Source organism: Anabrus simplex, chromosome 2 (genome assembly GCF_040414725.1).
Source record: "Anabrus simplex isolate iqAnaSimp1 chromosome 2, ASM4041472v1, whole genome shotgun sequence".
Taxonomy (NCBI): Eukaryota; Metazoa; Arthropoda; class Insecta; order Orthoptera; family Tettigoniidae; genus Anabrus; species Anabrus simplex.
Window position 1 is genome coordinate 457,063,302 of NC_090266.1, and position 25,693 is coordinate 457,088,994.

The following is a 25,693-nucleotide window of genomic DNA, read 5'->3' on the forward strand; positions in this document are numbered from 1 at the left end:
CTATGTAACACTGATAGATGTGCCCATTTTACGGATTAAATAAATCAGCCATATTTTATAAGTATGTTCCGATCACAACCATCATTTCATAAAAGAAATGCTGCAAGGGTAACTAGGCTACAAAAACGAAACTCACACAATACATATTTATATTTAAGTAGGTATACTATTTATTGAATTAACTCGATAGAAAAATATTAAATTACATGACAGAAGGGAGGGGAAAAAAAAAAACCAAGATTAAAGCACATTTGCTTGAAAGAATATCTTTATTCTTAAAAAATTATACATCTTTTTTCACATATTTTATCAAATATAGATTGGAAATCAATACAATAACAAAAAAATTTCTCTCTCATAATAATAAATAATGTGTTGCACCATAAGTCTTGGAGTTTTATTAAAGTGAAAATTTTGTGTGAAAGAAAGTTTTAGCAATGTGTTTTATGTTAAATCAAAACCCATGTCACCATAGCCCCGAAGGGACATAGTCTACCAAGCGACCGCTGCTCAGCCCGAAGGCCTGCAGATTATGAGGTGTCAAGTGGTCAGCGCGACAAATCCTTTTGGCCATTATTCTTGGCTTCCTAGACCGGAGCCACCACCTCATCGTCAGATAGCACTTCAATTGTAATCAGGTAGACTGAGTGGACCTCGAACCAGCCGTCAGATCCAGGCGAAAATCTGACCTGGTTGGGAATCGAACCTGGGGCCTCTGGGTAAGAGGCAGACATGCTACCCCTAAACCATGGGGCTGGCGTTTTATGTTATCTGATACAGAATTATGTACTCCACAAAATTTTTCTGTTTAGTTTTTTATGCCAATGTAAGTTTTGTTTGTTTCAGGTCCTTAAAATGGAGTGTCAAGTTGACAAAAGAGCATTTTCAACACCTTCTGCTTTTTGAATTTAATCGAGGCACCAAAGTCACATAAGCTGCGAGAGATTTGTGAAGTGTATGGCAAAGAAGTGGACGGCTTGAAATTTATTTAAGAGATTTAAAGACGCCAATTTTGACCTCAAGGACATGCATCACAATGGACACTCCATTCAGTTCGATGAGAAGCGGCTGAATCACCTTATTCATGAAGATCCACGCCAAGCAACGAGGGAATTGGCAGAGATAATGGAATCTCCCACGGTACCATATGGTTTGAATGACAACACCAAAAATCAACAAGCCATGATCACTGCCTATTTGTTTGCTCATTATCGGTCAACTCATGGACACAAGGTGCGATTCCTGTACCGAATTGTTACTGGCGATGAAAAATGGTGCCTGTATACCAATATGAAGCAGCGCAAAGAATGGCTTCGCCCCAGCAAATGGGTGACATTGCAATCAAAAGAAGGTCTTCACCCGTACAAAACAATGTTGTGCATATGGTGGGACTGGGAAGCCATGATCCACTATGAAATGCTCTATCGGAGCCAAACAGTGACTGCAGAACTTTATGTCCAACAAATGCAATGAGTCAACAACGCTATCCAACAAAAAGACCCAATTGGCGACATGGCGTTCTTCTGTAACATGATGACGCCCACCCTCACATTGCCAATATGACCAAGGTTGGCTGGGAAGTGCTGCCACATCCTCCATATTCTCCCGACTTGACGCCTTCGGATTTCCATTTGTTCCGATCCCTCTCGAATGCAATAATGCATGGCATTTTGTTCAATAATGACATGGAACTGAAGGCTTGGCTGGATGATTACTTCGAGTCGAAACTAGGCGATTTCTACCGTTGAGGCACTGAAAAGCTTGTTGAACGCTGGGAAGAAGCTGTAAACATGGAGAATACATTATTGACCGACTGATGGACATAATCTTGTTTATTAAAAAAACCCACCAAGACTTACGGGCCAATCCTAAACAATATTTTCCTACTAAAGAAAACCCATTGGAATGAAAATAATGAAGTTAGAACTTGGAAGTAACTTAGTGGAGAAATAAAAAACAAATGTTACACACAGGTGTTACATATCAGGTACAGGACATTTACAACACTTCAAAGGGAATCACAAGTAATTACATAGTGAGATACCGTGTTGAATATCAATAAGATGCCACAAAGATACATCAATTACAAGCAGTATAATTGGCTTTTTTCCTTTCAATCATTGTCCCCCAAAATGCATGGTTGAGTAACTTCTCAGCTTTATATATATTTTGCTTTTAAAAAAATTCCACACACATACAGTACACAAAGAGCATAAATATACCTACATTTTTGATGCATAAGTATTTATTTGATAAATACTTCGATCTCAATATATTCAGAAATCACATAACGACATTCAATAAACATTGAAAAGGACAGGTAAAATATGAAATAGGAGTTGATCTCTCTCTCTCTCTCTACCCCAAATGTGTAATACAAAATGTGCAACATGCCTCAGAATTCCAAAATGTCTATTCTGTACAATGGTTTTATCTGCAGTTACCCTATTACCATACTTTTCTAGTGGTCTGCAATACTTTTTAATATCTGGACAGGAGTTTCACAGAGACCAGAGGCTCCATAACAGGAAGTCTGTATTTTAAGAACTGTAAGACAAAACTGTGAAATACTTTCAAACCTTGAATGTATTATGTATATTCAAATTAACATTCAAGCTGCCTGCTTGATTACAATTTGACGTTTCACTGCATGTCAGTTCTCAGCATTCAGAAATAAAATAATATTGTTCTGTTGTTTGAGTCATCAGTCACCACTGGTTTGATGCAGTTCTCCACGCCACCCTATCATGTGCTAACCTTTTCATTTCTACGTAATTGCTGCATCCTACATCTGCTCTAATCTGCTTGTCATATTGATACGTTGGTCTATCCCTAGAATTCTTACTGCCTACACTTTCCTCAAAAACAAACTGCACAAGTCCTGGGTGTCTTAAGATGTGTCCTATCATCTTCTGGTCAAATTTAGCCAAATCGATCTCCTCTCACCCGTTTGATTCAGTATCTCTTCATTTGCGATTTGATCTATCCATTCCACCTTCAGCATTCTTCTGTACCACCACATTTCAAAAGCTTCTATCCTCTTTCTTTCTAAGCTAGTTATCGTCCATGTTTTGCTTCCGTACAATGCCATGCTCCAAATGGAAGCCTTCAAAAACATCTTTCTAATTTCTATAACAATGTTCGAAGTGAGCAAATTTCTTTTCTTAAGAAAGGCCTCCTTTGCTTGTACTAGTCTGCATTTTATGTCCTCGTTACTTCTGCCATCATTAGTTATTTTACTACCAAAGTAACAATATTCATCTACTTCCTTTAAATTATCTTGTAAATATTAAATTCATAAAATGGTGGCTTTTTGATGGATCTGAATGAGGCACCAATTCCTTGACATTGCAGATACCACTTGCTTCCAAATATTTCAGTTTGTGATCAAGTAACTTTGAAGAATAAAAGAGTAATAATACACACACAACTGCAATTTTCATTTACTACATGCAAATATAATAATTTCTCTTACAGTTTATGTTGTATGCAAGGTTTCCTCAAACTAGGAATAATTCCTCCCATCATGTACAAGGTATTACCGAAAGCACTTCAAACTAGGGTGGAGACCTACCTGGATATACAGTTGGAGGAATACGAGACAAGGTTTCGAAAGGGACCTTCATGTCCAGAACAAATTTTCATCCTCAAATCATTTATCAAAGTTTAGGACAATGAGGCAGGAAAGGATGATTATGACCTTTGAGGATTTCAAGAAGGCCTACGATTCAGGAGACAGACTCTTGTAAAAAATTCTCAAGAAGTTTGAAGACTATGATAAACCCATAAGTGTGATTCAAAAGACTGTAACAGACCCATATTCACAAGTTCTTGGGTGAACTGTCAAAAACATTCTAAATTAAAACAGGACTAGAATAGGGGAATGGCCTCTCCCCACTCATATTCAACTGTGTTCTAGAGAAAGTCATTAGAGAATGGAGAAAGAAGTTGGCAAAAACACTGGTTTCACATTTGATTGCCTAGCCTTTGCTGCTGATGTGATCCCTGCCGACAACCTCCCAACATTAGTGAAACAAATAGAAGTACAAGACGTAGCTGCTAAGAGGATCTCATATGAAATGACAATGTACATGAACTTCACTAAAACAGACCCTATGTGTAAAACTGGAACGATGTATGGAAGTATCCAGAGACCCTTACTCCCAATGGCTATGAAAAAGAACTGTTATGAGAAAGAACATGGAAGGTGGAAAGAAATTATGATGATGATGCTTGTTGCTTAAAGGGGCCTAACATCGAAGGTCATCAGCCCCTAGGAAAGAAAAAGCCTTTAAAGTGTGCTATGATACCTACATGCCCAGATCGATCTCCTTCCAGGCAAAGCTGAGAAACTACTGCACAGCAGTCAGACCAGAATGCCTCTACCCTGCTAAGACACAGACAAAATAGAGTATGCCACAACTGAGAAAAAGGAAAGGAAGTTACTCAGGAAAATTCTAGGACCCAAAAAAGTGTCAGAGGGTTTTATATTCCATCTGGGATCCAACAGGGAACTGTATGAGAGAAGAAATAATAATAATAATAATTATAATAATAATAATGTTATTTGCTTTACGTCCCATGAACTATTTTTAGGGTTTTCAGAGACACCAAGGTGCCGGAATTTAGTCCCACAGTAAATCTACATACCAGTGCCAGTAAATCTACCGACAAGGGGCTGACGTATTTGAGCACCTTCAAATGCCACCGGACTGGGCCAGGATCAAACCTGCCAAGTTGGGGTCAGAAGGTCAGTGCCTCAACCGTCTGAGCCACTTATCCCGGCGAGAGAAGAAAGATTACCACCACAATCAGAGAGGCCATTTCCCTATTTTAGTCTTGTTATAATTTGGAATGTTTCCTTTGTATTGTCTACATGGTTCAATGAGGTACATGTGCTCCTGCCATTATGGGGGGAGAGGGAGGATGATAGAGAGACATAGATTGCTGTCAGGCCACAAAAGAAGGAAGGTTTGGGGATATTAAGGTAGGAAGAAATACAAAGCTCCAGAATACACAGTGGAAAGAACATAAAAGCAGACAGTGGGGGGTTCCGATTGACAAAGATAACACATCAGGCATCTCACTGGTTGTGACACCTACACAAATACATTTATCTTCAATGCATTAAATGCAGCAGCGCAACATCCAATGGAATAAATATAATTGTATTTCTGATTCACCTCTTCATGCTGGTGAGCATTCAGCACAGAAGTACAACTTTCTAGGCCACACTTGAAGAAGTTACTGTAGCCTCAGCTTTAATCTTGCCACCATTTTTAGCATCTGAAAAGGAAAATAAAGCACATATTATAATTCAAATATACATACGGAAAACAGGTCTGTTCAATATGTCAACAATCAGGGACTGTTTTATAGTGTGTATGAATGAATCTCATCTCCACCAGCATGAAAATTATCTAAATTATCTGATGTATTCTGTTGCCTTGTCCAGCAAGGTATAAGGATGCAGTAGGAGTAATGCATTAATGTGTTTCTTCAATGCTATAAGTTTCATTTTTGATCCATACTGACACCAATTACGCCGGCCCTGTGGTGTAGGGGTAGCATGCCTGCCTCTTACCTGGAAGCCCCGGGTTCGATTCCCGGCCAGGTCAGAGATTTTTACCTGGACCTGAGGGCTGGTTCGAGGTCCACTCAGCCTACATGATTAGAACTGAGGAGCTATCTGATGGTGAGATAGCGGCCCCGGTCTAGAAAGCCAAGAATAACGGCCGAGAGGATTTGTCGTGCTGACCATAAGCAACCTTGTAATCTGCAGGCCTTTGGGCTGAGCAGTGGTCGCTTGGTAGACCAAGGCCCTTCAAGGGCTGTAGTGCCATGGAGGTGGCGGTACTGACACCAATTACGTATGATTTGGTTTTAAAAGGTCCACCTATTCAATACAAACACATGTGGATACAATTATACCTTAGTATCAGTTATATCCTCATTTTTTATTTTGGTACTAGTTTTGACCTTTTTGGTCATCAGCCATCACAATCATTGATACATAAAATCATTAAATACCTGAATCTGTCTAACACACAAACGCACACAAAAACACTTCAAAAAAAAAAAAGTATGTAGTGATCTTGACAGTAACAATCAGATCGACAATCATAACTGCCAACTGTAACAGTCTTGATTTAACATTGGTGCGTATAACACTTGTCCTTGATAGAAGCTTGTAACTTGTGGTAGTCACTAAAACTGAGGTGTATGACCATGAATGAGGGGGACATCCATAAAATAAATCCTTACAGACCAATGAAACTGTTGGGGTAGATTATCAATGGATCGTGTATTTGAAACCAGAAAAGATGTCCTTTTCACCAGTAACTTCAAGGGAACTTTCACCACACAGCAGATCCTGTCAACTGGTTACTCGGTTGAGCTTGGAGTAGATGACAGAGCTTCAATCAAGGACAGGTGTTATATGCACCAATGTTAAATTAAGACTGTTACAGTTGGCAATTATGTCTGTTGATCTGACTGTCACTGTCAAGATCATTACACTGACTTGTTTGGAGTGTTTTAAAAGTCTTTTTAGGGGTATTTATGTTTTTAGACAGATTTAGGTGTTTAATGTTTTTATGTACCATTGATTGTGATGGTTGATGATGACTAAAAAGGTCAAAACTAGTACCAAAATAAAAAATGAGGGTATAAATGATAAGATACAGTTGTATTCACGTGTGTTTGTACTGAACAGGTTGGCCATTTAAAACCAAATCATACGTTAAAATGTTTCAGTATTGTAAGTTATGGAGACAACAAAAATAAAATACCATACCTAGAGGCAAAGTTTTTTGTATTATCGATAAACATGTCAAAATATATTTTGAAGCAGTTTAGATGTAACTTAATGAATCATATGATTCTGGCTTTTCATATTGTGAATTAAAGTGAAAAGGTCGATATGAAGTAAAACCGACGTATTTTTGTGATATGTGCAAAACTAAAGAGAAATTCATACAAAATAACAGGCTTGAAATTCTATTCAAAAGTTACGTGTGTGTGAAAACAGAAGAGAGAACCAGGGCAAATGACTGTTCTCATGATTCTCTGTTATATTTCACTAAGTAAAGAATGAGTCCAAGACCATAATCTTTATTATGATGGAATTTATTATCTACAGTAGCGACAAGGATTTTGACAAACATACTTTGATGAGACAATATATAAATTATACCTTATTCGGTGAAAGTTGTTGCATTTGTTATGTAACTGATTTACCACTGTTACATGCTCTAATACAAACAAAATACTTCAGACATTATGGTGTATTTATTGTAGAATGCTAGATAAAAAGTGTCATGTGACCGGGTGAGTTGGCCGTGCAGTTAGGGTCGCGCAGCTGTGAGCTTTCATCCGGGAGATAGTGGGTTTGAACTCCACTGTTGGCAGCCATGAAGATGGATTTCTGTGGTTTCCCATTTTCACACCAGGCAAATGCTGGGGCTGTATCTTCATTAAGGCCATGGCCGCTTCCTTCCCACTCCTAGGCCTTTCCTGTCCCATCGTCGCTGTAAGACCTATCTGTGTCGGTGCGACATAAAGCAAAAAAAACCCAGCATATTTGTAACATAAAACAGAAAATGTATTTTTCTAGATGGTTTAAAGTTCATTAGTACTTGAATGCACAACCTTTTGACTTAATGACTGCGGCACACCGTGAGGGCATGGAGTTGACTAGTGAAGTGGCTCCGGGGAATTTTCTTCCATTCTTCACTCAAACACAGTAGAAGTCCGGCCCTTGTGTTGAACATCCACTGCCTCAGTCTTTGGTCCACTTCATCCCACAAATGCTCTATCGAATTTAAATCCGGGCTCTGGCTCGGCCACTCAAGCACCCTAATCTTACACTTCTTGAGAATTCATGACATGATGAGAGGTGTGCTTGGGATGATTGTCCTGCTGATATGTCCAATTTTGCCCTATTGTCTTTTTAGCATGGGGCAACAAGCTTTCTTTACAGTGTTTGAAGGCATCCATAATACCTTCAGTTGGTACCAACGGACCGACATCTGAACGGAAGAAACATCCTCACACCATCACGTGGCTAACACCATGTTTTACAGTGGTTACTTGGTACTGGATGTTATTCCTTTCATTTTACAGGTCTGCGTACACGTCAAATTCTATCAGAAGAAAACAAATTAAATTTAATTGCATCACTCCAAAGCATGCAAGACCACTGTTGATTGTTCCAATGTTTATGCGATGTGGCAAAGGCAAGAAGCGCTTTCCTATTCCTCGGTGATATGAACAGCTTTTTCGAGGTGTCTACAGATTTGAGCAAAACCATTTTCATGTCCATTTCTTAAACATTTATTTAATGACTCGACGAAACAAGCAATAATAAATTAGAAAGAAACAATGCCCACAACTCGACCTGTTGGCACTTTCATCAAATGTCCCTACTTGCATCCTTTCTTTCTAATTAGTTTTATTTATTTATTTATTTATTTGAATTCATTACATAACATATTTAGCAGGATAATTACAAAAAAATATTGCACTTCCACTGATACACAGTAAAAAATTACCTACCTATATTTATTTAGTAATTCATTTTAAATTAGGGGTCTCACTATGGTAATTACAGTATTCAGCAAGTCTTATACTCAAAAACATGTTACTTTTTATCCAAAAGTCATACACTTTCAACCATACGCCAAAATATGTAGTTTAGAAAGAAGAATAGAAAATCCAGTACACGATATAGCTGGGGGTAACAAGAGTACGAAAACAGTAATTGATTACTCCGTGGTGGAAAGTGCAAGACGCAACTGATGGAAGGCTCTACCGGGAGAAGCATTTGACAGACACCATCTAGTAGTGGTAGCAATAATGAGATGAGAAAAATTGAAAGAATAAAGGAAATAATAGGGAAGAAAATAAAAGTACGTAAATTAAAAGTAAAAAAATTACAGGAGATACTGAAATAACAATTCCAGCCATGGAATTTGGAACTGAGGAAGGGTCTAAGATTATGGAGACATTTATAAGCTGTGCAGAGAACCCCTATGTTAGAACATCTCCAAGAGTAGAAGAATAGGAGTCACCATGGTTTTAGGCATTCTGTGCCGCTGTCCTCTCGAAATCTCTGGGGACGCTTAAATGTCCCACTTTGCAGATTGATAATTTTAAACATCGCACTTCAGTAGAAACTGGTAAAAAGTCGTTTACTACATCGATTCATTATTCACGATATCGATACTCGAAACTTCCGAACTTCCGTTTCTCGTTCAGACTTTACTTCCTGGCTTGATGTGGTGTGGTTTGGAACATTTGGTTTCTTTTCTGTGATTGAACAATGCCTAAACGCAAATGCATGTTTAATATGGATTTGCAAAATAAATTCCCATTTATTAAGAGAACAATATCCAACAGTGATGTTCGAGGTCAGTCTTGCACATGGTGGTGGACATGATATAACCAAACATTTGCAATCTACCAAACATAAATCTGCTGATGCAAGTTCAAGCAAAGCATTGAAGAGTTTATTCAAGAGTGCAACACCTACGTCCAAGGACTTGGAAATCGCAGCTGCTGAAGGAGCCTGGGCTTACCATACAGGCTAAAGAACATCGAAGCTTTCAGTCATGTGACTGCGCTTCGAAACTTCTCCAAACATGTTTCGAGCCCAAATTCAGATGTGCACAGACAAAATGTGAATGTGCAATTACTAAAGTGTTTGCCCCCTTATCTGAGCAACAAGTCAAACAACAACTCGGACAGGCACATTGCTTTACACTGCTAACGGATGCCTCGAACCACGGGAATGTTAAAGTGTTCCCGATTGTTGCTTGGTTTTATGACCCCTATGATGGTGTTATGAAATACTTTGAAGAAGTCCTAGTAAAAAATATCGCAAGTAAAATCATCAGGTTTTGTGGTGATAATACAAACAGTAATTTTGGACGGTCAGCAAGGAAAGGACTTAACAATACTTTCACAGGAAACTGAACAGTTTTTTGGGTAGGGACTGAACTGGTATAGGATGTGGTGCTCATGCAATCCAGTCTTCTTTTGATTGTTTACACATTGATGTAGAGAACATAATTCTTAAGGTGTACTCTCACTTTTGTATCTACACAGTCAGAGTCTAACAGTTGAAAGAGTTCTGTGATTTTGTGGAAATTGAGAATAAACAAGTCCTTGGGTATAGCAAAACAAAGTGGTTAGCACTCATGCCGGCAGTGAAGAGAATGCTGGACATGTACCAAGGACTGAAATCATACTTCTTAAGTCAAACAAAATGTCCGGTTTCCTTGAGACGTTACTTTGAAGATCCTATTTCAGAGGTGTGGTTAAATTTTGTCTTCACACAAGCCAGTTCTTTCCACAAAGTAATATTGAAAATTGAAGGTGAGCTAATTTCTGCAACAGAGGTTATGGAAGCCATCAGTGAGCTAAAAGACAATGTTTCAGGTAAGTTGTCTCATAAGTTTTTACCACATAAGGTAAGAGTTCTTGTTGGTGCACTTGAAGATGAAGGATTAGCAAGTAAGAAGAATTTTGAAGAAGTGGCAGGAACTTTTTATGAGACCTCTATAGAGTATTTAGACCAAAGGTCTGGTCATTTTAAAGACATGAACAATTTCCAATGGGCATCACTAAAAACTGTTCCTGAATGGTCTGATGTGGAAAAATGTTGTGATTTTGTGGCAAGTAAAGGATTTGTTAACAGTGGGAATGACTCAGAACTATATGATCAATTTTCCTGCTTAACCAAATATGCCACTGCAGAGAAAATATCCAATTGGAATGATGCAGAAGTTTCAGTAGACAAAAGATGGACAGACGTTTTTCTTAACTTCAAGGAAAACAATGTAAGACACAGTCAACTCTCAATAGTGCCACAGTATATTTTTTCTCTCCCCAGAACTAATGCTTCAGTTGAAAGAGTTTTCTCTCAAATGAACAAACTGTGGACATCTGAAAAATCTATCCTGAAACTTTCTACTCTTAAGGCTTTGTTAATGATCAAGTTTAACTTTTTGCAGAATTGTTCAGAGTTTTGCAAGTTTTTGAAATCATCACCACAGTTGTTACAGCTAATTATATCCTCTGAGAAGTACGAGTAACACTGGAATGTATCACAAGGGAAGGTATTGTATTATTATAACTTTATCTTAAAATGTGTAGTGGAGAAATATTGCAATACCAACTTTAACGTGTGAAAAATAGTGGTGTCAAAATTTGACCTCTCGTTTATGTGCAGGCTGTCTGAATCAGTGTGTCCTGCTTTGAGCCATGGAAAAAAATGGTCAGTTTAACCATGGTGGAGACAGTGAAGGAAATTGTGAAAGCAAAGAAAAAAGCAAGACAAGAATGGAATAGAGATAAAAAGGAAGATGTAAAAGATAGTATCAAGAAATTAAAAAGATTTAAAAAATTTTGTAACTGAAGAAAAGAGGAAACCTGGGAGAAATTCTCGAGAGAGTTAGAAGGGGATCTCGTGGGGAGCAAAATAATCCTATATGGGCTTGTAAGAAACAAGAGAAGTATGCACAAAGCTGAGGAAATATAAAGGTTGAGAGTTACTAACACAGAGATAAAGAAAACACATGAAGACTATTATGACAAATTACTTAATGTGGGAAACAAAGTGTGAGATAGAACAGTGGTACAGTATGAAAAGACAGAAACAGAAAACTATATAACAATGTTAAAGGTGGAATTAACAGTTAGAACGATAAATATGAAAAAAAGCAGTAGATATTTATGAAATTCACATGGGACTGATACCTAATGAAACAAAATTAAAGAAAAAAAATAGTGGGAGGAGAAAGGAAGTAGGAAAAATTCCATCAATGCCCCGACCCAGCTGGATAAGGAGAAATAATGATGTGTTCATGAAAAGAAGCAAAGAAGTATTGATGGTTTATTCACTGTAGAGACAAGCAATATTCATGTATCTGAAGTTCTTCATTTGCAATTTTCATGACCTGAAAACAAAATTCATGACTTAAACAACCAAAACTCAAACTGATGACTTTTTCATGAATTTCCTAATTTTCATGACCTGAGACATTGTCCTTGCAAACTGGATTATTCTATGAAACATATGTATACAGATCTAGGAATCTCACAAGACCCGTACAAATACCTTTGGCGGCACATCCCATTTCCACAGCAGCATTATTTTCCATAATAGCAGACAGCTGTTTGCCAGAATTATCTTCCATTTTTCTTTCATCATCTTCCCCTTCATCATCATCACCATCTTCATCTGAATTGCTGAGATCATCTGCAACCCTAAATGATAAAAATAAAAAGGGTCTTACTCTTTTAAATTTCAAATTACACTATGGACATTCCAAGGTTTATAATATGAATGTACAAAACAAACTCATATTTGACTAGAGATGAGATCAGGCAAAATGTGAATACAGTGGTCAATCAATCAATCAATCAATCAATCAATCAATCAATCAATCAATCAATCAATCAATCAATCAATCAATCAATCAATCATTACTGATCTGCATTTAGGGCAGTCGCCCAGGTGGCAGATTCCCTATCTGTTGTTTTCCTAGCCTTTTCTTCAATGATTGCAAAGAAATTGGAAATTTATTGAACATCTCCCTTGGTAAGTTATTCCAATCCCTAACTCCCCTTCTTATAAATGAATATTTGCCCCAATTTGTCCTCTTGAATTCCAACTTTATCTTCATATTGTGATCTTTCCTACTTTTAAAGACACCATCCAAACTTATTCGTCCACTGATGTCCTCCCATGCCATCTCTCCACTGACAGCTCGGAACATACCACTTAGTTGAGCAGCTCGTCTCCTTTCTACCAAGTCTTCCTAGCCCAAACTTTGCAACATTTTTGTAACGCTACTCTTTTGTCGGAAATCACCCAGAACAAATCGAGCTGCTTTTCTTTGGATTTTTTCCAGTTCCTGAATCAAGTAATTCTGGTAAGGGTCCCATACACTAGAACCATACTCAAGTTGAGGTCTCACCAGAGACAAATATGCTCTCTCCTTTACATCCTTACTACAACCCCTAAATGCTCTCATAACCATGTGCAGAGATCTGTACCCTTTATTTACAATCATATTTATGTGATTACCCCAATGAAGATCTTTCCTTATATTTATACCTAGGTATTTACAATGATCCCCAAAGGGACTTTTACCCCATCAACACAGTAATTAAAACTGAGAGGACCTTTCCTATTTGTGAAACTCACAACCTGACTTTTATCCCCATTTATCATCATACCATTGCCTACTGTCCATCTCAAAACATTATCGAGGTCATTTTGCAGTTGCTCACAATCTTGTAACTTATTTATTACTCTGTACAGAATAACATCATCTGCAAAAAGCCTTATCTCTGATTCCACTTCTTTACACACATCATTGATATATATAAGAGAACATAAAGGTCCAATAATACTCCCCTCTTAATTTTTACAGGGGCAGATAAAGCTTCACCTACTCTAATTCTCTGAGCTCTATTTTCTAGAAACAGAGCCACCCATTCAGTCACTCTTTTGTCAAGTCCAATTGCACTCATTTTGGCCAGTAGTTTCCCATGATCTACCCTATCAAATGCCTTAGATAAGTCAATCGCAATACAGTCCAACTGACCTCCTGAATCCAGGATATCTGCTATATCTTGCTGGAATCCTACAAGTTGGGCTTCAGTGGAATAACCTTTCCTAAACCCAAACTGCCTTCTGTCAAACCAATTAATTTTGCAAACATGTCTTATATAATCAGAAAGAATGTTTTCCCAAAGCTTACATACAATGCATGTCAAACTGACTGGCCTGTAATTTTCAGCTTTATGCCTATCACCCTTTCCTTTATATACAGAGGCTACTATAGCAACTCTCCATTCATTTGGTAAAGTTCCTTCATGCAAACAAAAAAATCAAACAAGTACTTCAGATATGGTACTATATCCCAACCCATTGTCTTTAGTATATCCCCCGAAACCTTATCAATTCCAGCAGCTTTTCTAGTTTTCAACTTTTGTATCTTACTGTAAACGTCATTGCTGTCATAGGTAAATTTTAATACTTCTTTAGTATTAGTCACCTCCTCTATCTGGACATTATCCCTGTAACCAACAATCTTTACATACTGCTGACTGAATACTTCTGCCTTTTGCAGATCCTCGCATACACACTCCCCTTGTTCATTAATTATTCCTGGAATGTCCTTCTTGGAACCTGTTTCTGCCTTAAAGTACCTATACATACTCTTCTATTTTTCATTAAAATTTGTATGACTGCCAGTTATGCTTGCCATCATGTTATCCTTAGCTGACTTCTTTGCTAGATTCAATTTCCTAGTAACTTCCTTCAATTTCTCCTTACTTCCACAGCCATTTCTAACTATTTCTTTCCAACCTGCACCTCCTTCTTAGTCTCTTTACTTCCCTGTTATAATATAGTGGATCTTTACCATTCCTTACCACCTTTAAAGGTACAAACCTATATTCACATTCCTCAACAATTGCTTTAAACCCATCCCAGAGTCTGTTTACATTTTTATTTACCGTTTTCCACCGATCATAGTTGCTTATTAAAAACTCCCTCATGCCCGTTTTATCAGCCATATGGTACTGCCTAACAGTCCTAATTTTGTAACGTTCCAGACGTTACAGTGTAATTATGTTAATTTTATTATGTGTAATTAATTCAGGAATTTAACGTCATGATATTTATTTGGTATGTAATTGTATTATAATTCATGTTTAATCATTTGCTCACTATCATTTCATTACTTTGTAACTACGACTTATAAACGAGGGCTGAATATCCTAATATTCACTTAGATTCTTGCGACAGTCGGTTAAAATTAACTTGCAGTAGATTTCAGTTATCTTGCCACATCACCGAGGAGGAAGGGAGGACAAATTTAGACAACAAGTTCTGGGAAAGCGAGCACGTGTTCACGCGTCCCAACGTAAGCTACCGTATTTCGACCAGAATTATTCAAACGGATCAACGCCTATATTTTCAAAGGAGCGTCATGTTGCCATGGATACTGAGTGAAAGGACGAATAGAAGAACAGTTGATATCATGGATATGGCCCGTCGACTCTAATTTCTGGAGTGGGGAGAGAAGTGTCATCTGATTGGACCACGTGTAGCGGCCTGTAATTAGCGCGAGAGAAGGTTATAAGAGGGCGTGTTGGAGCTCCTGGAGGGTCTCTCTACAACGTCTTATTCGCTTCTGCGAGTCTCTCTACATTATTCTACGAGTTATTCTACGACTTGTACATTATTTTCTACTTGATTCTGCGTCTCAATACTTAGAAATTCTGAATGAGGTGTGTATAGCCACTCTCATGAGGAAGTACGTACAGCACGGTTACAAGACCGGTTTGAACCAGTCTAAGTCAATAGATAGTTTTAATCTAGATAGAAATGAAACTTCAGAGAACATTATCAGTAAAGTTGGAAGGATTCTTAATTGAGTATCCTCTCCATATAACCCAAGGTGGTTCTTCTAACTGTGACATAGGGCTTATCTCCAATCTATGGGATAAAGCATAATAGGGAGTGTTAGTTTTGAAGTCATCTTCCAATTAGTGGTGGGTGCAATTGGCAAGGCAGGAATGGTACTGAGCTGCAGATGAAGAGATATCAAAGACGACCGGTGATGTTCCAGCTGCAAGGATGGAAGCTTTCCAAGGACCAGCAGAACAAGACGACATGGTGAGCAAGCGAGTTAAAGATATTGCAAGTTTTCGCGAAGTAGAGTCATTCAATTTTTTGTTAAATTCATTTTCTATTTTAAATTCAGTTCTCGTTAAACCGTCGTCATTTATATTAAATATAATAAATAGTATTTTTCTAGTTTACTTTAATCAATTTGCCTTAATTAGCCTTTTGATTTCTAATTCTCCTGCTTAATGATTAGTGTACTATCACCTCACCCCTGTGATAAGAGTCTGTCCAAGCTTGATTATAAATTTTATCTTTAAGTCCTCAACTTAAAGATTGGCGCCCTTTGCTTGCTTGGTTGCATTTCTCATTTGATGATGGTTCTCCGAGCGGGGAAGACACAATTTTAATCTCTTCCTTTCTTTCACATTTATTTTTAATTACCACAAAAACAGCTTTGTGATCACTAATACCATCTATTACTTCGCTTTCTCTATAGAGCTCATTGGTTTTACCAGCACCACATCCAGTATATTTTCCCTCTAGTTGGTTCCATCACTTTCTGAATCAGGTGCCCTTCCCATATTAACTTATTTGCCATTTGTTGGTCATGCTTCCTGTCGTTCGCATTACCTTCCCAATTGACATTTGGTAAATTGAGATCACCCGCTACGATCACGTTCCTTTCCTTATCGTTTCCCACATAGCTGATTATCTTATCAAATAATTCTGAATCAGCATCTGCGCTACCCTTTCCTCGTCTGTACACTCCAAAGACATCTAGTTGACCATTATCTTTAGAAATGAGCCTTACCCCTAGAATTTCGTACTTGTCATCTTTAACTTTTTCGTAGCTTACAAATTCTTCTTTCACGAGAATGAATACTCCCACCCCCCCTACCCCTACCTTTCCTATCCTATCTCTACGATACACCCTCCAGTGTAATATTTATTACATGTAACACCCTCCAATTCTGTGAGAAAATTTCGGCATCCATTATATCATTTCTCAGCCATGATTCAACTATTACAATATCTGGTAAGTATATATCTATTAAATTACTTAATTCTATTCCTTTCTTTACAATACTTGTACAGTTGAGCACTAACAGTTTTATGTCATTCCTACTTGATTTCCAGTTCCCTGTTCCCTTAACACCGCTGCCTAGCGCACCCTGTTTCCCTGAATGTACCTCCTTATAACCCTTCTAAACAAATTTCCTAATTTATATGTACCACTGCAGTTTAAGTAAAGGCCATCTGAGCGCAGATCCCTATCTCGTACCCACCCATTAGGATCTAGAAATTTCACTCCCAGTTTCCCACATACCCACTCCATAGTCTCATTTAAATCCCCAATCACCTTCCAGTCAGTATCCCTCCTACACAGTATTCCACTGATAATCTCTGCTTATCCGTGCTGCATTTACCAGATCCCACACATCCCCAACTATGTTGGTGCTTATACCTGCTTGTCTTACGTTGTTAGTACAAACGTGAAACACTACTACTTTCTCCTTTCCCTCCTCCTCCTCCTCTTCTACTTTCTTCAACATCTGTCTTAACCTAATTTCTGGATAACACTCTACCCTGGTACCCTTTCCTCCACATAGCTATAACTATTCAGGGATGGGTACCAGCTAGTAAAGGCATGGGTTTCACAGGTATGTAATGTAACTCTCCTCTCTGGTGAAAGGTACAAGAACTAAGACCTTGTGGGTACACAAACAGGAGTTATACAGGTAAGCAGCTAATTAAGGGCAATGCACATATAAATACTTAACGTAGGAGCCACTTTCCTTTTTTACTGGTCCTTGCCAGTGCAGTGCGCAGTTATATTGGTAACAGCATATGAAATAGTGGAATATCTCACTTATAAATTTTATACTTTAACAGAGAATACAAAATGAGAGGGCAAGATATGGAACAGATTTTACATCATTCTTGACATTAAAGGTGGGGAAAAAACAACGCCGTATATATATTAACAAATCCAAGCATCAGTACATCATCCCAATATAGCAGTACCCAATTTTTTTTTGTTGACAAGCTGCTTTACGTCGATGATGGGACGGGAAAGTGCTAGGAGTGGGAAGGAAGGGGCCATGGCCTTAATTAAGGTACAGCCCCAGCATTTGCCTGGTGTTAAAATGGGAAACAAAGGAAAACCATCTTCAGGGCTGCTGTCAGTGGGGTTCGAACCCACCATCTCCCGAATACTGGATACTGGTCACACTCAAGCGACTGCAGCTAATGAGCTCTGTGTACCCATATAATTTCTCATTGCGAGATTACTGGTACTTCTATAATACCAGTCCAAGTCTTACTATAAAACATACTGTACCAGGCATGTGTGAAAATGACTACTTTGGACTTACATCCTTAGAGAGTTGTGGGAGGTGAAGGCTTCATCAAGACAGTAGCTCAAAAACCGACTTATGAAAGAAATGACACAGGCTCTTTAACTCTACCAACAAAGGTATCACCACACCTCAGAACATGGGGGCGACGCAGCTGTGAATAAGTCATGTATTATAAGTACATTATTTTCACGACTACAGTGTCCGCCTCCGTAGTGTAACTGTTAGCACTATTAGCTGCTGTCCTCGGAGGCCAGGGCTCGATTCCCGGTACTACCAGAAATTTAAAAATTACGCAAGCGCTGATAAGAGTTTAAAACTGTACATGCAGCTCACCTCCATCTGGGGTGTACCTGAAAAGAGCTGCACCACCTGGGGTTGAGGACATGAGTTTACTTTACATGTCTGCCTCCGTAGCGTAATGATTAATACTATTAGCTGGCATCCTCGGTGGGGGCTTGGGTCTGATTCCGGGTACTGCAAGAAATTTAAGAATGGCCGAAGGGCTGGAATGTGGTTAAAACAGTACATGCAGTTCATCTCCATTCGAGGTGTGCTTGAAAAGAGCTGCACCACCTGAGGAGGAGGACACTAGTTTATTTATACTTTATGACTATCGTAGTAATAGCGTATTGCCCTTTATAATCATAATCCTTAATGAACCAAAAATTGGGGAAAATATAACTGCAGAGATAGTCAACCTATAAAGATGCAGATCCAAAGTACTCATTTTCACAAATGCCTGTTACTGTATGTTGTGATGAAAGATGATCAAAAAATAATTATTGGACAAAATAAATTCCAAAATAATCATACATTCACCTAGTTCTTGCTTATTTTGCTATGCTTGGTCAACTTGTCTTTAAATAGGTTAATAGTGTCTGAAAGGAAGGAGGGACCTGCCAGCCTGTCTGAGGGCATGTTCGTGCTTGGCACTTTGTGTCTGTGGATTTTCTGGAAAGCAAAATAAGAATGTTCCTATTCTGGATGCACCACGAAGATACTAGAACTTCATCAGCAAGTATATAAAAGCAGGAGTAGTGAGCGTTCACAGAGTGTCGTCGTGATATGGTATTGATGGTGTTAGATTAGCTGGTGCTGTGTTATCATCTTGTCGAGTGATGTGTGTTCATTAGTTCAGTGTATGGAGCATTCATGAGTTGATTGTGCAAATTATCAATCTTGTCTGAAAACAAACCAAGTGTACTGTCTTGCAATAGTCAAGAGACCTGGGTTCGAACCTGTCTGCATGAAGCTGCTGAGTGAAGTGACCGGTCTGCGTGAAACCAAGTGAAAGGCGAGATCTGTCAATTAAGATTATGGAAGGAATGCCCGCTCCATGTAAATACTGGCCAGCCGGAATTAATTTTGTTTTTATTAAGTTACTTAATTTGATTATTCATACACTGACTGACAGAGCAAATGCAACACCAAGGAGGAGTGGTTCGAAAGGGATGAAAGTTGGGGAAAAAACAGAGACGGCACGGACGAATAACTGATGTTTATTTCAAACCGATATGCAGGTTACACAATGCGCACGGCATCGACTCAGTAGGATGTAGGACCACCGCGAGCGGCGATGCACGCAGAAACACGTCGAGGTACAGAGTCAATAAGAGTGCGGATGGTGTCCTGAGGGATGGTTCTCCATTCTCTGTCAACCATTTGCCACAGTTGGTCGTCCGTACGAGGCTGGGGCAGAGTTTGCAAACGGCGTCCAATGAGATCCCACACGTGTTCGATTGGTGAGAGATCCGGAGAGTACTCTGGCCACGGAAGCATCTGTACACCTCGTAGAGCCTGTTGGGAGATGCGAGCAGTGTGTGGGCGGGCATTATCCTGCTGAAACAGAGCATTGGGCAGCCCCTGAAGGTACGGGAGTGCCACCGGCCGCAGCACATGCTGCACGTAGCGGTGGGCATTTAACGTGCCTTGAATACGCACTAGAGGTGATGTGGAATCATACGCAATAGCGCCCCAAACCATGATGCCGCGCTGTCTAGCGGTAGGGCGCTCCACAGTTACTGCCGGATTTGACCTTTCTCCACGCCGACGCCACACTCGTCTGCGGTGACTATCACTGACAGAACAGAAGCGTGACTCATCGGAGAACACGACGTTCCGCCATTCCCTCATCCAACATCCAAGTCGCTCTAGCTCGACACCATGCCGGGCGTGCACGTCTATGCTGTTGAGTCAATGGTAGTCTTCTGAGCGGACGCCGGGAGTGCAGGCCTCCTTCAACCAATCGACGGGAAATTGTTCTGGTCGATATTGGAACAGCCAGGGTGTCTTGCACATGCTGAAGAATGGCGGTTGACGTGGCGTGTGGGTCTGCCACCGCTTGGCGGCGGATGCGCCGATCCTCGCGTGCTGACGTCACTCGGGCTGTGTCTGGACCCCTCGCACGTGCCACATGTCCCTGCGCCAATCATCTTCGCCACAGGCGCTGCACCGTGGACACATCCCTATGGGTATCGGCTGCGATTTGACGAAGCGACCAACCTGCCCTTCTCAGCCCGATCACCATACCCCTCGTAAAGTCGTCTGTCTGCTGGAAATGCCTCCGTTGACGGCGGCCTGGCATTCTTAGGTATACACGTGTCCTGTGGCACACGACAACACATTCTACAATGACTGTCGGCTGAGAAATCACGGTACGAAGTGGGCCATTCGCCAACGCCATGTCCCATTTATCGTTCGCTACGTGCGCAGCACAGTGGCGCATTTCACATCATGAGCATACCTCAGTGACGTCAGTCTACCCTGCAATTGGCATAAAGTTCTGACCACTCCTTCTTGGTGTTGCATTTGCTCTGTCAGTCAGTGTATTATGTGCAAAGTTCACTGGATAAACATGATTATGATTGATGGCCTTAGGCCTGGGAACATCGTGTATTTTCTGTTTGGGCGTAACTGTAGTAGTTCTCAGGCTTATTATTATTATCATTATTATTATTATTATCATTATTATTATTATTATTATTATTATCATTATTATTATCATCATCATCATCATTTAATTTCGGGCATTATGATTCAGTAGTGTGCATGATAAATAATTATATGGTCATTTCCCTTAGGTTATATTTCCTCCTGCGTTGAAAATGACGTGTAAACATCATGAAGTACTTAACCTAACCTGGTGGCATATCCACCTTGTGCCAGTTGCAGCATGAAAGTGATATTATATGGATAGGTATGTTGATACTTGACTGCCTGCCACTTTTTTTTATGTCTGAGACCTTGTCTTTATTAATTTGATGTTTTTCTGTGCTTAGTGTGAGTCTATTTTCGCTGTTCGGTCTGCATTTATTTGCTGTTACCAAATTATGGCCTAAATAGTACTGTTTTCACGTCAGCAACCATTTCTTCAAAATTACCATAACCTGCTGGATGTGGATTATTTAATGTAGTCTTGAAGTAATTCAAGTTATATTTTAAAAATCTTGCACCTGGTTGTTCTATTTGGGCATTCATTTTGGTTAATTCAGCAAAAAGTTATCTTTGTGATCGGTCTAATAACCTGCTCATTATAGTGAATTTTTAAAAGTTTTAGCTTACTATTCATCTCATGTTGGTTATTGTTTGTGTTCTATGGCCTATGGCTGGCAATATGACTCAGTCACTGCTATGTGACTGCATGCCTGTGCTGGTTGTGGGTAAGTGTTTGCATATGGTTTACCATTTTTAAGCTGTTTTCATGGCTAGTGTGGGTGTGTAGGTTGCTGGGTAGTGGTTGATGTTATATTATCAGTACCCTCTTCATTGGGCAATGTTTACTATTGTGGAGTACTGTTCGTTGGTGTCGGAGATGGTTACCTGCTTGCTTCATGCACAGACCCTGTGTCTTTACGCGTTTCCACATTCATTATCGATTATATGGGCTTCCCTGTTTCAAACTAGTATTGGTGCCCTCTTCTTAATTATTCTAGCTAACTTGATATTGAGTATACATCCTTGAAAGGAGTCTGTCATAAGTTTTATCTGCTTAATGATTTTTCTGGTGTGGTATTAATTTAGCCTAACCTGTCAACCTTGAAATTCCTATTCTGTGGTTTATCTAATGTAAAGGATGTTATCCCTTGTTGTATTATATAGCTCCCTGGGTATTTAGTTCTATGCGATGCTGTAATCATTATATTGCTGAATAATTTCTTCTGAAAATGACAACCTATTTATGTATGGTATTATTCTGTACGAGTTGTGGATTGCATGGAAGTGTGGGAAGTTTAGCCTCTTCTACTTGTTGCTGTTATGTAGTGTGAGAAAGGATTCATAACCTGCGATGTTTATCTTCTATTGACCTTGATAGTTGGTTTACTGATCCTCTGTTGGGTGATCGTGCGTTACAGTACCATGTATTTGATTTAGGTGGATTAGGGTTACTGTATATAATGGCTTTATGGCATGTTGTCGAGGATGGTAATTGTCCTTTTATCCTTTGTGATCTGACGCATGGACCTGGTGCTCATTATGGAGTATTATATGCTTGTTGCTTGTTTTGGGTTAGCTTGTTTTTATGGCACTTTGATGGGGTGGTCCATCACCTTTGTAGTTAAACCTCTGTGTCCTAGTGGATTTGGCACTTATTTATTTGGTGTGTCTGCAACTCATGTGAAATAATATTGTCTTAGTAAATGTAACTTGTGTTTACCTGCATAATCTGTTGTTGCTCTGATATCATTAATTTAATTTATGATAATGTAAAGTTCATTTTAAGAGTATCTACCTGTCTATGGTGTTTACACAGTGTTAATTTTGATATCTGTTGACATTGTTGATTTTACACCTTACCGTTCTTTGATTTTGCAGGATAAGTATGGGATTATTTAGCTAGTTCCAGTCTGAGCCCTTATTGAAGTGCTCATTTAATTAATCAGTCATTTATTCGAATGTGCAGTGAATATTCCATTTTTATTAAGTACTAGTAACTGGCAGGAAACATCTACATTCAGCAGCACATGTCGCAATTTCTGCAGGGAGCTTGGAGCTCGGATTTGTTTGCTCACCAGCTAAGTTTGGAAGGTGAAATTTCGACATGACGTACACAAAGCCGAACAAGGGAACAATAGAATTCCAACGGACAACATTTCCAATGCCCGGGCGAGAGGCTAGGGTCAGTAAGCATCAGGTACGCAATGCGTCGAGCCAATGAAACGATAGAGCCACCGTCAATATGACTAGGCATTGGTCTAGGGGAAAAGATGGCCCCAATCGAGGATACGACGGCGTCTTCGAGGACGAGTTAATAAAAACAATGACCGTGTCAGTTACCCTATTATTCGGCGAGATTCTGTGCAAGTAACATCGTAAGAAGAAGTTTCTATTTACGCGAGTGATCGCGTGGAGACTCTTAAGATTTTGTTGGAAGATGCTCAGTCTACATTTGATATACTCAAGTTTTATAACACTGGGAGAATGGCATTTAACTTACGATTACCAAAGGGACAGAACAGTTCCATTTAATCATTTCAAAGTGTGTAGTAGCCCGCCTGTGTAAATCGTTTGCCAAGGGCATAAACTTTACAATTTTCAGTTCAGCTGTTTATAATATGGGAAATATTTGACCTAGTTACTGGAGTAGATAAGAGAAGCGGTTCCGCGACTGAATGGGAACTGGTTTCACGGTCGGTGGAATTTACCCCGGCTGTAGTATTCTTGTAACCGGCCGGTTGATCTTGACCCAATTTCTACATCGTGAACGAGGGGATGTTTTAGACGACATCCAGAAGCAGAAGCAGCAACGGAAATACATCACCTTTCTACCCCTCGATGGAGACAAAAGGACTGATCCAAGTCTTTTTGAAGGCAGCATTATCATCGATATGGCACGCTAAAAAGAAAGATGGGATCGGCTGTCTCCTGAGGACAAGCGGCCATGAGCCAACATAACAGATGAGTACAGAATTTTTAATGTAATTATGTGAGTGTGAACATGTTAATGTTGCAAAAGGGGAAAGGTTAGTTTGATATTTAATTTCTGTAGATGTAGCTTTGTTTGGTAGGACTACGTCTTATTTAAAGTAAATGATAGGAAGCTTGTTAATGTAAATATAATTGTAACGTAAATGTGGACTGTTTGCATGAGGTCGCAGCTTGTTTTCTTACATTTTATTCTGATTTATTTAGCTGAGTGGTTAGCGTCATTTCTTTGAGTCAGTCTTTTTTTTTTTTGCCTTATATATATTTTTTGATTTGTTTTGTTTAGATATTTGAGACGCAGTGTACGTCTCGGGGCTTAATTTTAAATGTAGATAAGGATTCAAATTCAAGTCAAGAAGGACTAGATTAAAGTATTACTGATGGGAGCTCAAAGTGTACGGAAACATGCCGTCATATTTTCTGGGATTTATTGCATGATGAGTGAATGAGAGTGTGTAAGACGGTGGAGTGTGGATCCATGAAGTTGTCAGCGTCATCTTCACGACTATTTTGTATATCTAGGTGGTAAATTAATTATTAATTCACGAGTTCCACGAACGCAGTTTCATATTTCGAGTTCCGAATATTAGAATAAATTCTCTGTAAAATGTATTATTGTTATTATCAATTTAATATTTATTATTATTATTATCTATATGAGTTTCTCGCGATGTAGGATTGAGATATTTCAGTAACTTTCCGATGTTCAGACATGACCGATTGTCAATGTGGCAATTTCTTAGTTTCAGTTCATCATATTTATTACAGAGTTGAGCCACTTTATTATTCATGTTTACTTTGTGCTCGAGTGCTTTGTGACCAGCGCGGTCTTGTTTCTTTTCATGCGAGCGAATGTTAGACGAAGTTCTTCATATTTCTTCAGTTTTACGCAACTTTAGGACATGAGATATTATTTGTGTGATTTTGAGTAAGTGGATGCGATCCTCATCTGTAAGGAATTTTCTTGACTGTGTGACTTGCCTCGGGTAGACTGTTGAGCAGCGTGTGTAAAGGGTTGGACCCTGTGCTTTATTTTGGGAGATGTTGATCTCCACTTTGAGTCATCCTGCCGTGTGTTGGCGAGGGTGATATGTTTGTCTACCGAGGAGAGTTTTATTTGAGCAGCCTATAATTCGTGTTTTGTCTTTTTTTGTTTTGTTTTGTTTCTGTCCATGTCTCTACGGTTGTGGCAGTCGACGGGAGTTTTATATCGCAATGTTTGTTCAGATTTCCTTTTATGATATAACCGCGCTGAGGAATATTTGTGTCATGCCATCTCTTCCAGGTTACAACGTTGAAATAGGTGTTGAAAGGTAAAGCCTACTCTGTCATTTTTTATTGTTTTTGTGTCCTGTAATTATTTTTCAGGAACCTGTGATAAATAGGAAGTGTTGCTTAACGTCTAATTATGTTTCCTTTCATTTTCGTTGTGGCTTTAAGTGGATGCAAGTTGAGTGAATGCCGCATGCTTTCCTTGGTGAACCCTGGAAAATATGTCTGTTTCTTTGAATGTACATATTGCCATTTACATGTTTTTGTTTGTGTGGCTCCTATCCACATTTGTCTGTTATGCTCATGAATTTTTTCTTGGCTCGAGAGGTATATTTTGTGCGTAGGATGTTTTACCACTCAGCGTGTTATATATTGTACAGTTAGGTTAGTTTTGTCTCCCCTTTTGCGCATTAGATCAAGTCTTTCTTAAGGTTAGGGACCCCACTGCAATGTCAAGTGTGCAGAAATGGGGAACGTACTCATCTACAGT

General features: G+C 39.1%; 1 protein-coding gene across 2 annotated transcripts in view; it reads right to left on the minus strand.

Annotated features, from left to right (window-relative positions):
• Positions 1-256: 256 nt before the first annotated feature.
• The window catches only part of LOC136864186 (splicing regulator SDE2), a 148,799-nt gene continuing 123,362 nt past the window's right edge, over positions 257-25,693 (minus strand). For both annotated transcript variants that reach the window (XM_067140848.2, XM_067140844.2), the window contains 3 exons: positions 12,122-12,270; positions 5,184-5,286; positions 257-1,782 (listed from right to left, as the gene is read on the minus strand). In XM_067140848.2, the coding sequence (XP_066996949.2) occupies positions 5,225-5,286; positions 12,122-12,270 (211 nt within the window). In that variant the 3' untranslated portion in view covers positions 257-1,782; positions 5,184-5,224. The remainder of the gene's footprint in view (positions 1,783-5,183; positions 5,287-12,121; positions 12,271-25,693) is intronic.